This window comes from Larimichthys crocea, chromosome X (genome assembly GCF_000972845.2).
Source record: "Larimichthys crocea isolate SSNF chromosome X, L_crocea_2.0, whole genome shotgun sequence".
Lineage (NCBI taxonomy): Eukaryota > Metazoa > Chordata > Actinopteri > Sciaenidae > Larimichthys > Larimichthys crocea.
The window spans coordinates 27,771,346-27,790,074 of NC_040020.1; the positions used below are offsets into that span (position 1 = coordinate 27,771,346).

The 18,729-nt window shown below is 39.8% G+C and overlaps 2 protein-coding genes across 5 annotated transcripts in view; one reads left to right on the forward strand and one right to left on the reverse strand.

Annotated features, from left to right (window-relative positions):
* The first annotated feature begins 246 nt into the window (after positions 1-246).
* On the forward strand, positions 247-5,749 carry aanat1 (arylalkylamine N-acetyltransferase 1). Its single transcript, XM_010748326.3, has 3 exons — positions 247-1,195; positions 1,490-1,644; positions 2,641-5,749. The coding sequence occupies exons 1-3, from the start codon at positions 1,048-1,050 to the stop codon at positions 2,944-2,946; spliced, it is 609 nt and encodes a 202-aa protein (XP_010746628.1). The 5' UTR covers positions 247-1,047; the 3' UTR covers positions 2,947-5,749.
* Positions 4,271-18,729, reverse strand: part of LOC104932978 (inactive rhomboid protein 2) — a 29,574-nt gene continuing 15,115 nt past the window's right edge. For all 4 annotated transcript variants that reach the window (XM_027283055.1, XM_027283057.1, XM_027283056.1 and 1 more), the window contains 15 exons: positions 18,147-18,330; positions 17,320-17,541; positions 16,560-16,688; positions 15,886-15,995; positions 15,283-15,507; positions 14,930-15,041; positions 14,446-14,520; positions 13,665-13,826; positions 13,086-13,171; positions 12,895-12,958; positions 12,634-12,728; positions 12,382-12,457; positions 12,113-12,213; positions 11,368-11,521; positions 4,271-6,836 (listed from right to left, as the gene is read on the reverse strand). In XM_027283055.1, the coding sequence (XP_027138856.1) occupies positions 6,405-6,836; positions 11,368-11,521; positions 12,113-12,213; positions 12,382-12,457; positions 12,634-12,728; positions 12,895-12,958; positions 13,086-13,171; positions 13,665-13,826; positions 14,446-14,520; positions 14,930-15,041; positions 15,283-15,507; positions 15,886-15,995; positions 16,560-16,688; positions 17,320-17,541; positions 18,147-18,330 (2,227 nt within the window). In that variant the 3' untranslated portion in view covers positions 4,271-6,404. The remainder of the gene's footprint in view (positions 6,837-11,367; positions 11,522-12,112; positions 12,214-12,381; positions 12,458-12,633; positions 12,729-12,894; positions 12,959-13,085; positions 13,172-13,664; positions 13,827-14,445; positions 14,521-14,929; positions 15,042-15,282; positions 15,508-15,885; positions 15,996-16,559; positions 16,689-17,319; positions 17,542-18,146; positions 18,331-18,729) is intronic.

Here is an 18,729-nt window from a genome sequence, read left to right on the forward strand (position 1 = left end):
AAGGACATGGACAACGTAAAAGAGAAAATCCAAGGAAAACTGGAATCCTTCTTATATTTAAACATCTAAAATAGTAAACCAAGACCAAAAGCTTCTCATTCTTCTTCTCAGTGTATCTGCAGCTGTAGATTATTTTCAGCCTTGTGACCCATGCAGAGGTTCACCTGCTCTTGGTGTCAGTTTGTGTTGATTGGACCACTCAGCTGACATCTGAAAAATGCAGTAAAGCAGTAATGAGTTCTGCTGCTCTAAAGTTTGGTTGGAGAGGACAAGAGCTGTCTATGAAACTAAATGGCTACATGAAATTCTTAACATATCTTATTTAACACAGGAGAGGTGACAAACGAACTCATACACATCCTGTAATCCTCTTACAGATCTGGAAAAAGCATGGAAAGATTCCGAACTCGACTTAAAGGGACGATGGAAAGTCTCCCTCAGAGAAATCACATGAAGAGTTAGTGGTTAGAGGTAAGTCGAGTCTTTAAGATGGCACGGTTAAGTGACAACAGCAGAGAGCTCTCAGTCTCCTCAGTGTGCCAGCACTGATTGACAATGACGGTTAATGGCAATACTTTTTTTAAAATCATCCAATATGTAAATCCAAGTGAGTCACTTTATTGATAAATGAAATTACTCTTGATAACAGGTCCCTAATATGTTTGTGTGAGAACTCCAACACATGATCAGTAAAGTCCAAATCTGCTGCGCTTGTAATGTGGGTATGACAAGGATAATTCCAACACACAAATATCCCTCTTGACCCCGACTAAATATGTTTATTGTTCATTTTTCTCACGGGGAAAGGAGGGTCATCCAGCTCGCCTCGGGATTAAAAACCAACCACCCCTGCTCACCGAGGGTATAAATACTGACGCTGCGCCACTCTCTACTCAGTCTTTACGCACATTCCTGTTACGCACGGATGAGACTTTGAGACGAGGAGATACTCGCGTTAAAAGAGAGAGTAGCAAAACCTCCAGAGAGTAAAATCCCAGCACTGTTTGCTTCACTTTAAAATCTTTTTGAGAAGAAAATCAGAAGATCATGTCGGTGGTGAGCGCAGTGCCGTTTATGAAGCCACTCCACATGCGCTCTCCGGTGTCGCAGGGCCGCCGCCACACGCTGCCGGCCAGCGAGTTCCGCTCCCTCAGCCCGGAGGATGCCATCAGCGTGTTCGAGATTGAGAGAGAAGGTAAGCAAACTCTTTCATTGAATTACATTGCATATCAGTGACTGCTTTAATAACTCCAGGGCAGTTGTTCCCCGCACAGTTACGCACACAGGGACTTTCTTTTAAAGCGAGGTTTTATGGTCTGATGTGTATGATGTGTACTAACTCTTCGCTAAATGCGTGTGACTTCAGGTGCCTTTTACCTTTAACACCTGTGTCTGTAAACCAGTATACAAGAGACCATTCTGCCCACTTCCCTGTCATCCAGGCTTCTTGTGTTTGATATTTGGTCACACTTTCTCCTCTTCCACACAGCCTTCATCTCAGTGTCCGGTGAGTGTCCCCTCCACCTGGATGAGGTGCGTCACTTCCTCACCCTGTGCCCTGAGCTGTCTCTTGGCTGGTTCGAGGAGGGACGTCTGGTGGCTTTCATCATTGGCTCACTGTGGGACCAGGAGAGGCTTACCATGGTAAGACAGAGCAGAGGACACCTGGACAGTGATTTACCTCAGGTTGACTGGCAAAGCAAATGCATGAGGGGCAGATTAACAGAAGAGATTTTAAAAGGTTTAAGGGAATATTAAATGGCATGATGTGTTTGGAAAATCACTGAGTGAGAATCTCACTGGAAATATTTAGACTGGTAGGAGTAAGATTCAGCATCATGGCCTTGAGGAGAGGTTAAAAAAAGAGGATGTTATCCCCGCTGAATGAGACACATTTTCGATTTGCTTTATTTTCCCAAATATGATTCTGATGGCAAGCACAAACACTGTACTGCCCACATGATTATCAATCAAACTGTAATTGTGTAGCACTTTTCATACAAACAAAATTCAACACAAAGTCCCTCACACAATACACCCAACCACAGCATGTAAAGGTTAAAAAGTGTATGGGACCTAAACTGAACCTTGGGAAACACCACAATTAATTTTATAGCTTTTTGATGAACAATCACCTATACTTACAAAAAAAAAATCTCTATTGTTGAGATAAGATTTGAACCAGTTAAGGAAGCAATGTATCAGAGATTAAAGTGATCATGATTTGCTGAACAGCTGACAGAACAAAACTTAAAATATATTGTAACAATAATGAATAATCATAAAGTTAATAAGGTTTGTTACATAATACGGGCAAAAGTTTGTTAACATTGATCAGTATGCTCCTGGTCATACCAGACCAAGTAAGCAGCAGGAAAACCTGGGTGTTTTCTGAACTGAGCAACAGTGCATTGAAGTTCTTATGAATTCAGTTTTAGTAAGAGATTGAAAGTGTTATTTCCTGTTTCAAAAGACACACAATGTCACTTTAAGACTGAAATACCATCAGCTCCCAAATAGTTTTGGTCCTATTGGTATTAAATAAAACTTAAGAATGCTACTTTCTCTGCTATCAGAAACCCAACATCCTTTACAGCACAACACAATACAGCATTCACTTGTCCCCTCTCTGTTTTCCAGGATGCTCTCACTCTTCATAAGCCTCATGGGACCACCGTCCACATCCATGTCCTGGCTGTCCACCGGACTTTCCGCCAGCAGGGTAAAGGCTCCATTCTGATGTGGCGCTACTTGCAGTACCTCCGCTGCCTTCCCTATGTCCGCCGTGCTGTGCTCATGTGTGAAGACTTCCTGGTTCCCTTCTACCAGAAGTCAGGCTTCAAGGTGCAGGGCCCCAGCGAGATCACAGTGGGGCCCCTCACATTCATTGAGATGTTCTACCCAGTCAGGGGCCACGCCTTCATGCGTCGTAACAGTGGCTGTTGAGGACAGAAGGCCTTTGATGTTGATTCTCCCCGACCATAAGTGGTGGTGGGATGCTCTTTTCTTGAAAACAGGATGAGGTGACGCCAGAGCAGTTTGTTGTATGCAAGTGACCAACTGATTGTTTGTGATCACCGCTGTGAGTGAGACTTGTATAGCAGACAGTGAGGGGTGTGTTCAGTCTGCAGAGAGCCAAAAACAAAGCGCTGCCATCCAGCTGCCAACAACAGCTGTTTGGAAAACAGAAACTACAAATACATTGATCTGTAGTTTAGTATGAGTAATGCATCATCAACCAAATCTTTAGAGCAACATAAAAAAAGAATGTAACACATTTTCTTTTTTGTATAAAGCCATTTTATTTGAATTTTGATACTGTTATTGTTGTATTCAATAGAACAGAGATGCCTTGTTTCTTTATTTGCCCTCTTTTTTTTAAAACTATTTGTTATTTAACCAGTCTAACTTGGTTTGTGGCTCTGTAAAAAGCCAATAAAACCAGCATCTGCCCATTATTATTGCATGTTGTCCTGCAGCATTAGAAGATTACTGTTACACTTTGTATACCTATGATGATGGTACAACTATAAAGTAACCTTCAATGATCATGGAGTAAAATACAAAGGGAGTGACTTAGACTGCACTTTATTGATCCCTTTGGGATGACTCCCTCAAGGAAATAATCAAACATCAGATTATAAGTCAATGTATTAACTTGATGCTCGTCTGCTATGAATTGTGTATTGAATGTTTGTATTCATCAGTGACTGCTGGCAGTATTGTAAATATTTTCTGAAAGTCTGTAAGGTGTGTACAGTATGTGATATAGCCTTTCATAGAATACTGAATAATATATGTACACTTAAAATTACCATTACAGTATTTTTAGATATCCTGAAAATATGTGCTTTGAAAATCTCTCCTTGACCGTCTCCTCTCGCCTTTTCCCTAGTAGACAATCACCACCTCTGCCTCCCAAAGTCTTGAATCAAGACAAATGTTTCTCTCTCTCTCTTTTTTTTTTTTTTTTTTTTACAATGCTTTGTTCCTAAAATAAAAAAAAAAAACTTTTATTTTCTAGCATGTCTGCTTCTGGATCTTTTTATTTACAATCTATTTGGAAAAACATTTTAATAGGTAATCATCAGTGGATGCAGTTTATTCTGTTGTCACTGCAAATTGCAGATTTGCAGAAACACTTTAAAGAGTTCATGTTATCCTTGTTAGCAGATGTTTATCCATGAAAATATAATTTACAGTTTTTCTCACTTTAATGTAAACATGTCTGATTCATCATGAAATGAAACTCCTTACTGACACACAAAACTTCATTATTACTAGAGTGGCATTTATTTTGACAACAGCTTTAACACACATGGATTTTTCACATATAAAACTGAAGCGAAACAGTACATTGACCATGATTTGAAAATCATTTAAAAACTTTCCCTTTTTATTCCAATAAATAGGAAAAGGGTGACATTATTTGGTCCCAATGCAAACATAGCTGCATACAGTCATGATTAAAGATGTATGTTGTGGTTTAGATCAAACACTCACATGCTCACATGTCAAAAGGCACAGTAAAGAAGTGTCCTAAACAAGTTGGATGTCACTGTTTCACACTTTTCCCACATGCTATAGGACGGAAGATGACCTTTACAATCTAAGTACAGTGGTGTTATAACTGTTTAAAATATCTGAATTGTCCAACACAACCTATTCAGCATGTTCTTTAAAAACTCTCTCAACAACACCAGATGATCAGTGAGTCAGACTCACAGACAAACTTGCGTAATCTCATAACTCACTTAGTAACTCACATAATCCTCCACACAACAGCCAGCTTACCGTAGCTTTCCTAACAGCTGGGGTCAACACATGCCAGAATCACAAACAGCAGATTCAAAACAAGAGCCGGGAACCTGTGAGAGAAAAGTTTCACTTCAGGTGTTAGGACTTGTGACTTTGTTTGGGACCCACTAGGATGATGACAATCGACTGTCGACCACAACCCAAGTGATCTTGTGTTAAGGTCCAGACAAAAAGAAATGTGTAAAAACAAAACAAAACAAAAATAGAAAGGGAACAAGACTTTGTCCATGTTTAGTCTGAATGCATCTGTTTGAGGAAAACCCTGTCTGCAGCAACACTACTATTTAAAACAGTTTAAAATCACCTTTCTTGCATTGTATTTGTTTTGTAAATGGTATAAACAAAGTATTTCATGGTACATTACAAAAACATTAAGGCTCAGGTGAAACATAAATTACCTATTGTGATCCTATGACTGTTTGCCTTCACAGAGTCAAAAAAATACAGTACAAAACTTGCTTCGATCCAACACAAACGCCTGTTTCAATAATTACTCCTTGAATAAATATTATTTTCTTGATTAAATCTACAAAATGGTTTAGGCACCACTGTGTTATTGACTAATATGAGACATGATAAGTAGAGCTTGACTGGCAGAGGCATACAGAAAACTAAGTGACTGTGAAAAAATAACATGCATATGTAAGCAGTATGTGATGTTGCTTTGGTAGGTTAGAGTCAGAAATATGTTCATCAGCATTCAGTAAGTTGATCACAAGCCTTATGCAAAAGTAAAACGAGGCATCTTTGTAAAATGGCATAGTATGTTTAAGGCAACTAGTGGTTTTAGATAAATCTTGCCTTAATTGACCACTGATATTTGACTTTAACTATTCCAGCTGCACAGTTAATACTTGCCTTTAGCATAACATTTCACTGCTCCAAAGAATATGAACATACCAAGTACATATGTACAAAAGAGCAAAGATAATAATAATAAAAAAAACAAAACTCTGAACTGAAAACATTTCACTACACATTGAGAAATAGCAGAACTGAATGACTCGACATGCTTTTGTAGTGTCAAACCCAGTGTTACTGAAATTAAGAATTATTAATATGAGGCATCTGATGCATCAGCTAATGACCCACTATGGCATCAGTCTTACTTTTCATCTCAGCTGTTGTCGTCCATAGAGTTAAACGGAAAAGAGATTGTAGGCCAGAGATGCCGATGTCTTCTTCTATTATTTGGCTTCTTTAGGTTGACTTTTTGTGAACTGAAGGAACCAGTCTCGTTCTGTGGATCTTTTCCTTTATGTCCACCCAGCTCTAGGTAGTTTTGACGTCCTGAGTATCTTTTCCTGTCCTCTGATTCTGAGGATCAGCTAGCCCATCAGCAAATTAACATGCCAGGTAGCGCCAGACTTTACTGAGGAATAAAAAGGTTGAGTAAAGTTTTATGAAAGTAAGCAAGTCAAAGGCTGAGGAGAATAAACCGACCCAGTCCCATTACTTTGATCAGGTTCCTTGATGAGTGAATAATGAAGAATGAGATTTCCACATACTTAAAACGCCTGACCTGGAGACAGCGGATTACAGCAGAGATGCTGTGGTCATCTTAGATATAATGAGTATCCTAGAGACTAGTTCACCACATCTTTGATATTATGGTCAATGTCGTACTTTTCACAGAACTTGCTTGTGAAGGGCAGGCAGGTGAGATGCTCCAGCCAATGCCAGTTAATCGGGTAAATATAAAACCAAACGATGAGGGAAGAGAACAGCCCGATGTAGGCCAACATCGAGACAGCAATGAGGATACGTTTCCGATACTTGTCAAAGGTCCCGAAGGTGATGTAGGGCAGGAAGGCAAAGGAGAGCAGCAAGCCGCTGAGAAAACCAAATATGTGGGCGATGTTGTCAATCCATGGCAGGAGGCCGCAAAGGAAGAGGAAGAGGACGATGCCCACCAGTTTGAGAAAAGCCTTCCATGGCTTCTCCAGGATCTGCCAACCTTGAAACAGCTCGACAAACAGACAGGCAAGGAGTCCAAACTGAGACCCTGCTGGACCCACCTGGAGGGAGAGAAGGAAGAAAAAAACAAGATACAAACTGTTCTATATTTTCACATAAGACTAACTTAACAAAAGGGACAACCTATTGGTTTTAGCCCCGACTGAGGAGCTGAAAAAGTCTTTCTACATTTTCCCACTTAAATAGAAAATAAGCCTCACACTATAGTATACTATAGTACACTACAGTATTTACTATACTGAAAACTCATATGTACTGGACACACATCGTCTCCATACTGTGAACATGTGCAGTGTTTTTGGGGTGTTATTCAAATCTACTCCTGCTCTGTTAACCATCTCCTTTCCTATCTCTGTATGATAATGAATTAAATATAATTTAATTTGGACAGGTTACTAAGTCTTGGTCACAAGACACCATGGTACACTGCAGAAGTTTGTCTTCAGGGCTTTCTAACACATGGTTAGTATTTTACACCAAACCGTGATTGTTTCCTATACCTATCCAAACTCAACGAAATTCAACAAAATCTAAAAATAATAAGTAAAAAAAAAATCTCAAAATAAGTCAACATGGACAAATCCAGTGGGACACAAACCCAGGTCTCTGGGGTTATTTACCTGCCATTCATCTGCCACTACCTGCTCCTTATATGGACTTTGACGTCACCTTACTTCCTAAAGCCCTTAAGGAAAACTTCTCCCAACAGTGATACAAGACAGTATTTTAAGGTAACAATTTAATTTACTCATCATGAGCGTTGCTAATCCTGACCTGAGGTAACTGAGTATTAATTATTAATGAATGAATGTAGGATAATAACCCAGCATCTCTCGATAGTCAGACTGTCACAAATTATTCTTGATAGTAAAGCACAAATATTGTATTTATTACAGTTTTGGGGACATTTCGAGGCAACCTAATCCCAACAGCTGGTGAAACCTAAAGATTTTTTTCACGCTTAATGTCTCTTTTAGTTTTAGATCTTCTGTGGAAGAACTACAGTACGAGTCCTGGGTCAAGCAGTAAAGGTGAACAGATTAGAGTGACGTCATGGCTGACTTTGGAGGCTTGGCAGATGGCTAATCTGTCAAGACATTAAACTCGCACAAACAGAAAAAGACCATGGCACAACAACCCACCCACACACCCCAGACACGCAGGCTGACATGTTTTTCACACATGCCATGGTCACTTATCATTGGCTCAGAAAGTAATGGGAGAGGTGAGGATGAGACAGTGACTAGGTGGCTAACCTGGCCTTTTAGTAGTGATTTATTGTTGCACGTTAATCAGTGGGAATGAAAACACGCTGAACAACAGAATTACATTTACCTTAAGTAATCTTTTTGAGCAATGTGTGTCGGTGTCAAGGGAGGTCATTTAATTAAAAACTACATAAAAATTACAACACCATAATCTTCTGTTTTTCAAATCGAGCCTTCTACCATCAATTTGTCAGCTGTCATCACGCTGAGCTCTTTACTTCCACTAACAATCATAACAACAACATATCCCAATCAATGGATGGAAATCTTTAATGCCAATGCTTTTGACAACTTTCCATTTTCTAAAATTAGTTTTTTTCTGCACACACTCAGCCTCTTGAGTTAAATCAAGATATTTTCCTGGAAAGTTGCAACACTTGCTAGCTCCAGTATTGGTCCAGGCTGGCTTGATGTGGGAAGCGTGTGGAAGGTGTTGTGCATGTTAGCCTAATTCTTAGAGTGCTTACTTTGTTGTCTATACTAGGACACTGTACCCTTCCCATTTTGTTTTTGAGAGAATATAAATACTATGAGAGTCATCAGTGGGAGGGATTAGATCCTGATGCAACAAAACTGCCCCATGTAAGGACACAGGGTTGAGCATTTCACCCTACCCTTTTGAAGTACAGGGGCATCATGCCAAGACTGTGAAAACGTGATAGCTTATAAAAGGGATATTTTATAAGATTATTTGGTTGCTGTGCTATAGGTTTATCTGGAAAAAAAAGACTGTTATCACCAGTGGTTGAAAAAAATTTAAACAGCTGCAGGATGTCATTCTTTCCATCAGTGTTGCTTTTATTTAATTAAAGCACGTGAGTAGCACATATAAAACCAGGCACACTACAGCTAACACCAGTTTAGCGTCTTGTGAACTCACATGTTCCCAACCAATGTATTCCCAGACAGACTGACTGTCCTTTTCATCCTAATTCCTCCTGACAGCGACATGTTTAATCTCCACTTGCACTTCCAGCTGACCACTTCCACAGTGCAGTTATTTGCTCAAGTCATACAGTTGGATAGTAGTGCTAATTCAACAGGCACAATATATATAATAACAGCAGAGTATTTTTGCTTTACTGCAACATAAAGAAAACAGAGACTTTATCAGACTGCATTCATTTAATGAAATAACAGTCCATTCAAATACTGAGACATTTCTTTTTATTCCTCTTTCACAGAGCAAATTGAATGGATGTTAATATTTGCTTGTCTCTCTGCGGAGAAGAAACTGAAATTGCTGTGCTTTCACAATTCTTTAAATCTGCTTTACTTGTGAGCATTATCATTATTCCAGTCACAGCTGGTGTTTGAGTCATTAATTACAGTTAAAGGATAATCCACTTTAACTGCACTTAAGTGGCTTGACCGCCCTGTGTTGTGCCTTGCATGTGCTTCCTCTGGTTATTCCTGGTGTGTGAAGACCTGTGAGCCGGTCATTGCTAAGGAGAGCTGGAAGGTGGGATTTCTGGCTCTCATGTCACGCTGAGAACCACCTCATGTCTTACCATGGAAATATCAGATAAGAGGAATTGGTGTAGGCTTATGAAGATGATAACAGTTTCTCGATGACATGAAGACAAAATACAAAGGGCAAGAAGCAAAATATAATTCCCATAAATCTGTTGTCATATGTAAACAAATTAATTATTTGTTGTGTCATGTAACAGATGAAACATATGTCAGTCATTTTCTTTAGTCATCCACTACAATTGTTTATAGATGTGCCAGGATGAATCTTTTGTCTTCATAAAGGTGTACAGACCAGAAGCATCACCAGTACACCCAGTCACACATCACTGCAACAATTGTTTTGTCTGTCTTTGTTTAAAAAAAGAGAAAATGTAATCCACTCAAGTCTCATAGCACTGGCCTTTGTCGATCCACACAATGGCATTAGACTAATCTCTTAAAGAGAAAAGTGGTCTTTAGAGAGAGACACACTGAAGAGACGCGCCAGTAAAAAGTAGGTAATCCAGACTGGGTTCAATTCACATGCTGAGTAATTTGCACAGCTCTGTTTTTTGTAAATATTAATCTTTTAATTAGAAAAGATTATACCTTTAAAAAGGGACAGAGGCATTGTTGCAGTTTCCAGCTTTCAGAATGTTATGTTTCAATAAAACATTAGTGGATCTCCATATTCATACTTATTATTTATGAGCATATACAGACTTCACCTTAGATAGTATTTTAGCTACAGGTGATTCTGCAACTTATCTCGGTCTCTCTCTCTCGTGCACACACAGACTTAATTTTGTGTGCCACGAGGATTGTTTTAACCATCAGTGCACCTGACAGGACATTACAGATTAACTATAGTGACAATGTCCAAATAAAACATATGAAGATACTAGGTCTAAGTCAGCATAAATCAAATTGTGTGTGGTGTCTATAACAATTCAAAGTGCACAATGAACTTAAACAAGCTATCATGTTTTCATCTTTTGGCCTTATATTCACCTAATTCTCCTTTGTCTCTATTGTCCAGACACAATATTTGCTATGCGGCTTTCATATATTTGCTATGCGGCTTTCATATATATTTTTTTTCCAAATTAGAGAGATGAGAGACCAACAATTGAGTTCAGCAGGAGTGCTACAGTAAAGTGGTCTTATAATGTGTTGTTGTGTTAACTCCGTTTATTCAGGCACTTGCAAAATTAATACCATGAGCCGTTTACTGTGCCCTCTCTAGACCTCTCTAGATGGGGGCAGTCAAATCCACTCTGATAATCTCCAGTACGAGGCACTCCCCTCCAGTAAGTGAGCTAAGCTAAACTGAGCCAAGCCACTGAGTGGGACCAGATCAGGCGGAAAACTATAGTTACAATGGTAATATGTAAGTGGTTTATTGTTAATTGTAATGTTAATGTCTCATACTCCAGGCGTTTGACCAGTTCAGAGATCAGTATGACGTGTATCTGACACCTGAATAGGTGCACGTGTCAAATGTGAGTGCTTTAGTAATAATCATAATCCTTTTTAAGGTTTAAGTTTAAGCACCGGCAACATTACAGCAGGTCATGTGCTCTACATATTTAATACATGGCAGGTATTAATCAAAACATTAGACATCACAGACTATGTGCAAAATAAATGTGTTTGTAAGTGTTTCTATGCTCTGTTAAGAGAGACTCCTGAGTACATACTGTACATACAGTGCATGACCTGGTTTTATGTTTGTAGCTGTGCAGCCTGTACTCTTTACGTTTTACATCTTGCAGGTTCTGTAGTGTGCACTTTATTTGTTTATGTGCAAGCTCATGATTGCATGTATGTATAAATGTGAAGAACTCACCTCAGCTCTGTAGGGCAGGAACAGGGCAGAGGCAAGGTTTCCAGTGATACCACTGAGGACATAAATGATGGAAATGCGGACCCAACCAGCCAGCTTCTCCAGGTCTCTCAGTATGGTCATCTGGAACACCACTGACACCAAACAGTGTAACAGCCTACATACACACAGACACAGCCTGAGAATAACTTATCTATGCAGTATGTTGACATTTCAACCAGTGCATTGTGCCAAATATACATTTTCCCATTAAGCTTGCTTCCCATTTATTTACTTGTTTTAAATTAGACCTAGGGATTTCCCCTTATGTGCCAAGTATTAGCACTAAGTATCAGTATTCATGTGAGTGAACGAGCTCACGAGTATAGGGGCCTCAGTTAGAAATAATTTATTAGGTTTGAATCCCAAAGGATGCTGACATAGTCCACAAACCACACTTAGTAATCACTCATTGCAAACGACAGAAAGGGCTCCTTGACTCAGCATAATAGGCTTAACACGTTGTCACAGAAAATTAAACACCCTATCAGCAGTTATGATGTGTTACATCTACATGTATACTTGAATGGCTGTCTAAGCTGAAATAAACCATTTATAGCTAATTGCAATATGAGACTTTTTACAGTAACTGAGACAGAAAATAAAAACAAAAACAAACTAACTAACAATACGTAAATTTAAATAAAGAATGAAGGGCCCCACCTAAATGTGTTAAAAAATTTAAATCACAAAGAATGTCTGTGCATACCCAGCATGAAGGAAGAGAGAGAGCCAGAGACGGTAGAACTGATCAGGAACATCAGGGTTGAGGAATGGCAGCAAGCCACACACATCATCCAGACAGTGGACCTGCACAAGAGTAGTGTATGGGTTCAGAAATATACTAAACACACCCAAAGACACACACACACACACACACACACTCACAAACACAGACACACACTCACAAACACAGACACAGACACAGACACACACACACTCACAAACACACACACAGAACACATGCGCACACACTACCTGTGAGCAGAGTGTGGCATCCTCATGGAAGTAACCATGCATGAAAGAGCAATACTCTCTGGTTGTGATCTCACATCTACAGGAAGGACAAGCAAAATGAAATTTAAATTTCCTCCACATGACTTTGCAATGAAATGGCAGTTTAGCAGACAACTGATAAAAACCTGTGGGATAGTAAATAAAGGTGATGTCTGCACTCCTTGAAGCCAGTAACGACACACAGTGGAAAGTATGACAGCCCATGTGTCTTACCTGCCCTTAGTCCCTATGCAGCAAGGCCGTCCCTTGATGTTACAGTCCATGTGACTGAGGCCTGTGTGGTTCCACTTCCTGGGGTATGTACACACCTGAAGAAAGGCAAACAATGAGTCATTACACAGACATACTGTACAATAATCTTTGCTTTTATGCTATTTCCTGTTGTATGCCTGTAACACAGAGAGTACCATAAACAGAAATATATTTATTTACATATGGAAGTGGACACTTATGTAATGAAATAATGTCCCTCACCGGCCAGTGGGTTATGTCATCCGGCCATGTATGAGGGTCTAAAGAGGCAGGCTCTTCACACGTTCTGCTCACAAGAAACAACACAGGAGGAGAGATGTGAAGCACATATTGGCATACTTCACTTAAAAATCCATAACAACAACTTATTTGATTAGTATTGTTTCTCACAATAATCACATCCACATTCTCACCTGGGATCTTGGTGACAGACAGAACCAGAGGACCTGTGTATGTCCACATGATCATTGTTCCATTTAATAAAGGTGGCCAGCGTGTCCTGCATATATACGGTACAATACATGTGTGAACATTCATAAGAAATATCAGTTAACAATTTAGACTGTAAGAAATGTTAATCTGACCAGCAACGAGTTAAATATATCTTTGCACTGACACTTTTCTTAGTGTGTGTTTTACAGGGTTTATGCAGGAATTCTGAGGTTAAATTTAATACCATTTAATACCTTTTTAAGGACACCCTGGTTTTAGTGATTCAGGTCTGTGCATCTCTGAGGAGAGGCTTTAAAGCACAGAGTAAGCAATGTGTTGACAAATGTAATCAATGGCAAAAACTCTGAGTTAGCATTCAAAGAATGCTGATAATGTGCTTATAAGCTCACGTGTACAGTATACATGTATACTGTTTCTAGTCTGTGGCTAGGCACGCATGTGTAACTTAAGCATGTTGAAAACCTTTTTGAGATTTTCAGGGCAATTCCTGTGCATGTCCATTGAATGCTAAGTATGAAGGTGCAGGATAAACCACTTACAGAACAGTCAGACCGGAGGGTCTGCACACATCCAGAGTTGTCATTCTGGACGCAGCAGCCAGATTCTTTCTCTAGATCTCTGGCCTCCTGGATCAGACGGACTATCTGACTGTCCTGACGGATGCACGGTGAGAACTTAGCCCCCAAGTGGATCAGGTCCTCCTGAAAAGGATGCACAAAGATTTGTAAAGTTCCACAACCATTGCAACCTAGACAAAGTAAAGTGATCGACTGAAGACAAAAGCTTAAAATTAATTCCTTACATGCATAATTGATGTAGATGTACATTTCTCTGTCTTTTAACAAATTGTAACATGTGTTCATGCAGCCCAACATGACTGTTCTTTGGTTTTCTAGAAAATACAGGAACCCTTAGGTTTCAACTTGGCACTTCCAAAAACCAAAAATAGTCTAGTTGACATTTTTAGGGGACCTAGCAAAGAGTTCCTTATAAAACAGTGTGAACTAAGGTGAATGTTAGGGCTTGGTGAGAGCGACAGTGTGTGATAGGAAACTGAGTAAGTGAGAAGTCAGAAATACACAAACAAGACAGGGCAAAAAATGTTTGGTGTCATCCAATGATCCAGCAGACGTCTATGATAGAGATGTCTGTGTTAGTGTTTTACTGGCTCAGTTATAAAATCTGTTCATTCTAGGAGTGAGTCATTTTAAAGAACAGTTAACTTAGGCTTTATACATCAATGTAGATGTCCATCTAGGTGGGTAGTGACAAACATATAGTGCAATACAGCAACAGAGCTGAGACCAGCAAGAGACTCACAGAGCTGGGACCAATCCAGAAGTTCTCCTGTTGGATATACTTGACACTCTCGTATATGCCTTTGTTTTTCAGCACCTACAGAGGGCGACAGAGTGACACAGTTGGCAACGACTTTGTTGAATGTATAAAATGACAAAAGAACCACAACATTTAAAGTTCATTGTTCAGCGTTCATTTATGATTTCCTGGGGACAAGAAAACAATAATTTTGTCTCATATTTTGCATCTTTTTGTTTGAGGACAAGAAAAAAAATGAAATCACTTTCTAAGCTTGTTTTCGACATTCGATATTTCATGTTGTCAGCCGTGTATGGATTGAGTAATTATGTTAAATGCATCCAAATAGTATTGATACCTAGCTACAATGCTCAATTGCACCAGACATTTTGGCACTACAGATCGCAGGATGTTTATGTCCGCAATCAATCATGTAAAAAAACATAATCAAATTAGGTCAGTATTTTGCAGCAAAAAATTCACTCACCAGTTCAGTTGTAGAAGATTGCGCAAACCCCACAGGGGCAAAACCATATGTACAACAGGCCAGCAAAGTGATTACTATATGGACAAATGTAATCCAGTAGGTAAAGTAGGGCCTAAAAAACAGCAGAGAACCACTTTAGGTCAGATAAAACCGGTGAAAACCATGACCAGCCAATATATAGATTTAGTCGTGGTGTCAAACATCATATCACTAAAACCTGAAACTAATAAAACTCATTATAGTGCTCTAAAGATTACTATAACTTCAAGTTATTTTTTACTGCTATATATGTCAAGTCTGTAAGTAATATTCACTAGTGTGTCCATGCACATTAGCATCTACTCATTTCCAACCTGTGGCTATGGAAGTCGTCCAGCTGCTTCTGGACGTTGCTGCTGAGGCTCCGTCGGTAGTGCCGATTCAGCCACTTCCCCACAACGCCCATGCCATACTGCCGCTTATGTTTGTCAAATGCAAAGTGCTTAACTTGGGAGGCGATGCGACCACCTCGACGAGGATGGCTCTTATCATGCACTACTACTGGTGTCCTGGGCGTTCGAGATATGTCCTTACTGGGGCTGGGAAAAGGGGAGGCAGGAAAAAAGGGTCAGAAAAGGATTAAAGTAATTCAAAAGGGGAAATAGGAGAAAGGCAAGAGTGGTGGAGGAGGCAGAAAGGTGGTGTTTAGACCAATAAAGCAGAAGAAAACGAAGGCATACAAAGTAAATGTATATAATAAAATAAATAAATAGCACAAGAAAAGGAAGAAAACTATGTCAGCAGTATTATGTCAGTTCGTCCTTTGTTACAGTCTACATACCTGCCATACTCGTTTGGCAGACCCTAAGCTTCATATTCAATTTTTTCAGTGCACGAGCACTGAAAACCCTAGCGGTGGCTTTCTTAAAGTGTTCTTAAGGTTTGTTTGTATTTGTGTAATTTGTGAATTTACTCACAGGCTTGAAAACTTCTGGTCAGGCTGCTCGCTTGGAGCAAAAGCCGCAGACATGGGAGGCGACTCAAATACGTCATCAGCGATAGAGGAAAACTCATCATGGGCATCAACCTATGCAGGAATAGATAGAGGTCACACAGGAAGTGCAGGAAGAGAAAATAATAAGCAGCCAGGATCCTGTTGCAGTAGACATTATTGAGAAGGGGAAATATAGGACATCTGATATGATGAGCAGCTTCTGGATTTTACACTCCATGTATACATGTACATACTTATTAGATATAAACTGTTCAACATCTAACCCGTGTGTTGCAGCAACTAACTATAAGGTAATGGTGAGACAAAACAAGAGAGATTAGTAAAAAGAGAGACTTCTTAGAAAGATAGTTGTGACAAAAGGACTGACGTGGGGATGGGAGTTGTCTCAGAGGTGTATATGCTCAAATGAGAGCAGTAAATGAAAGAAGGATAAAGAAAGAAGATAGTGGTTGTTAAAAAAAGTAGTTTGATAAAAAAAAGCAGACAAGCTGTGAAAGTGAAATACAGTAATGGAGAACTGTGACTGCTGACATAAGCAGGAAAGGAAAGGAAGTAAAATGGGGGGAAAAAAGCCAAAGAAAGTCAAAGCAAACAGATTTTGCTGCCAAGGCACTAACACCAACAGTGGCTGCTGACCTTGCTGAAGAAAAGCGACTCAGACGTGTCTGCAGAGTCCACAGTGTCCTCGTCCATCCAGCTGGGCCTAATAAAACTCCTCTTGGGTAAACTGCGACTTGTCTGGGAGCCCGCTAAGCCACTACGACCCTAAACAACACACACACACATACACATATATAATAATAATAATAATAATAATAATAATAATAATAATAATAATAATAATAATAATAATAACATAAGTTATTTTACACACAGGTAATGTTTGTAGATCAGGTTCTGCTGATTGAAAACAAATTCTTTTAAAAGGAATCTTATGCACTTATGCTGTCATCAGTTATAACAGTTAAACATGCACACAAAAACAGCCTGACTCCATGAAACTTTCTTAATTTTCCATAACAAGGAAGCCTCAAAACCTTCTTATTTAAAAAAAAAAAAAGTTTTATTAGGGAGGAACATTTGTAACTAGTCTAGATTTAGAACCAAATGGCAGGACAGCTGTCAGCAGTCTGTCTGTCATGTAAAATGGATGAAAAGAGCTCATTCATCTTCATTTAGTTTGTCTTAATAAAAGAAAAAAAATCTGCTGGTGATGGCTGCGTGGCACTAATGTTATTACACTATAGGATGTTTGCCCGTGGTTACAGACATGCTGCTTGGCTGGGAAGCCAATGCAATCAAACTTTAAATCAATGTAATTGCAAAACAAAGAGTAAAATAACTGTCCGTTCCCTATCTGGAACACAACACAGGTGTTTTTTTATACTGTACCCACCCTCATTAGGTTGGATGCAGCTCGGATGCTCATGCGGGCGACAGACTCCCTCTTACGCCTGGGGAAGCGGCTGTAGCCGGAGCGCTGGCTGGTAAAGGAGCTGAGTGAAGTGAGGCCCGGAGTAACAGGACCCCCCTGAGGGATTTGGGGTGTCCTAGGAGAGCGACTGTCCGTCTCATCTGGGCAACGGAAGGCTCGACCCCGTGCCAGGGGATCCACAATCTGCCAAACAACATAGATTAGAGTCAACCTGACATAAATATTTAAGTCATGTAATGGCCACAGCCTATTAAAGATCTGCTGTAATCACTTGATCTTATGTGTCCATGTGTGGAATGGAATGATGCAAACTGTTCTCACTGGCTTTCTATATTGCAAAAGCAAACAGATTCAGAGTAGTAGTCGAGTGGAGGCAAGAGATAGAGAACAAAAGAAAAACAAAAAGCTGATGTAGATGAGTAGAGCTGTGTGACACAGACTGAGGGTAGTGACATGATTCATCTGTGGCACAGATGGTCTTCGTCTGTCACCGTACAGTGCTGCCCTTTATTGAAGCCAGACACATTTTCCCTCTCTACTCACATTCTCCATCTTACTTTTTCTGCTCCTGCCCTTCCACAGAAGTGTCATGACATTAAATCATACAGTGTAAATGTAGTGACATAGAGACTGCTGTGTCTTGTCCTGTTTCTTCTTGCTGTCTGTGCAACTTATTTTCATAGAAGAATCAGGAATAAGATTTTGCTAAATGAAAAGTTATGTTGCATAAATCTTTAGTCAGAATGTAAGATTCACAGTGTTCATATGTATCTATGAATGTAGAATACCTTGGGCATTTTGTGTGTGGCTGGTGAGTCCAGGCCCTGCTCGATGCTGGTGGCTGTGTCAGGCTCTCTATACTGGGCCTTCAGCTTGCCATAGCGTTGGCTGCAGTGCCGTAGACTCTTCCTGTGCCATACCTGCTGCTTGGTCTCACAGTCTTCCCCAACCCCAAACCACTGGGCTGTATTCCTAGAGGTATACAAAAAAAAGGGTGGCCTCAGTATCACATAATAGAGTCAAACAGCAAGGCCAGCTGATGTTAACACAGCAAGAGAGCATATGTTTGAAGCAGCAGTACTTCTATTAATATTTAAACAATGGAAAAAAATGTGTTATGATCAAAGGCGAAGAGCTGAACACTTGTTAAAAAAGGTCTACTGTTGCCTGTGGATACACCTTCAGTGACGTTCCAGGAATCACAAGGTATTGGGCAACATCAGATATCAGATATTTTATGTCTGTCAATATCATACACCCTCCTCCAAATGACAGAATTAAGGCTGATCAGACCCCAATTTGTGTCCTGATAGATAGCTACATCTGGCCTCATTGTTGTCCTTTCTTAAGCAACAACTGTCTTGATGCTTT

Bases quoted from the DNA above. Each gene is read 5' to 3' on its own strand.
- aanat1 (XM_010748326.3), top strand. From the start codon at position 1,048: ATGTCGGTGGTGAGCGCAGTGCCGTTTATGAAGCCACTCCACATGCGC. The intron at 1,196-1,489 runs GTAAGCAAACTC...TCTTCCACACAG, and splicing joins GTTCGAGATTGAGAGAGAAG to CCTTCATCTCAGTGTCCGGT. The intron at 1,645-2,640 runs GTAAGACAGAGC...TCTGTTTTCCAG, and splicing joins ACCAGGAGAGGCTTACCATG to GATGCTCTCACTCTTCATAA.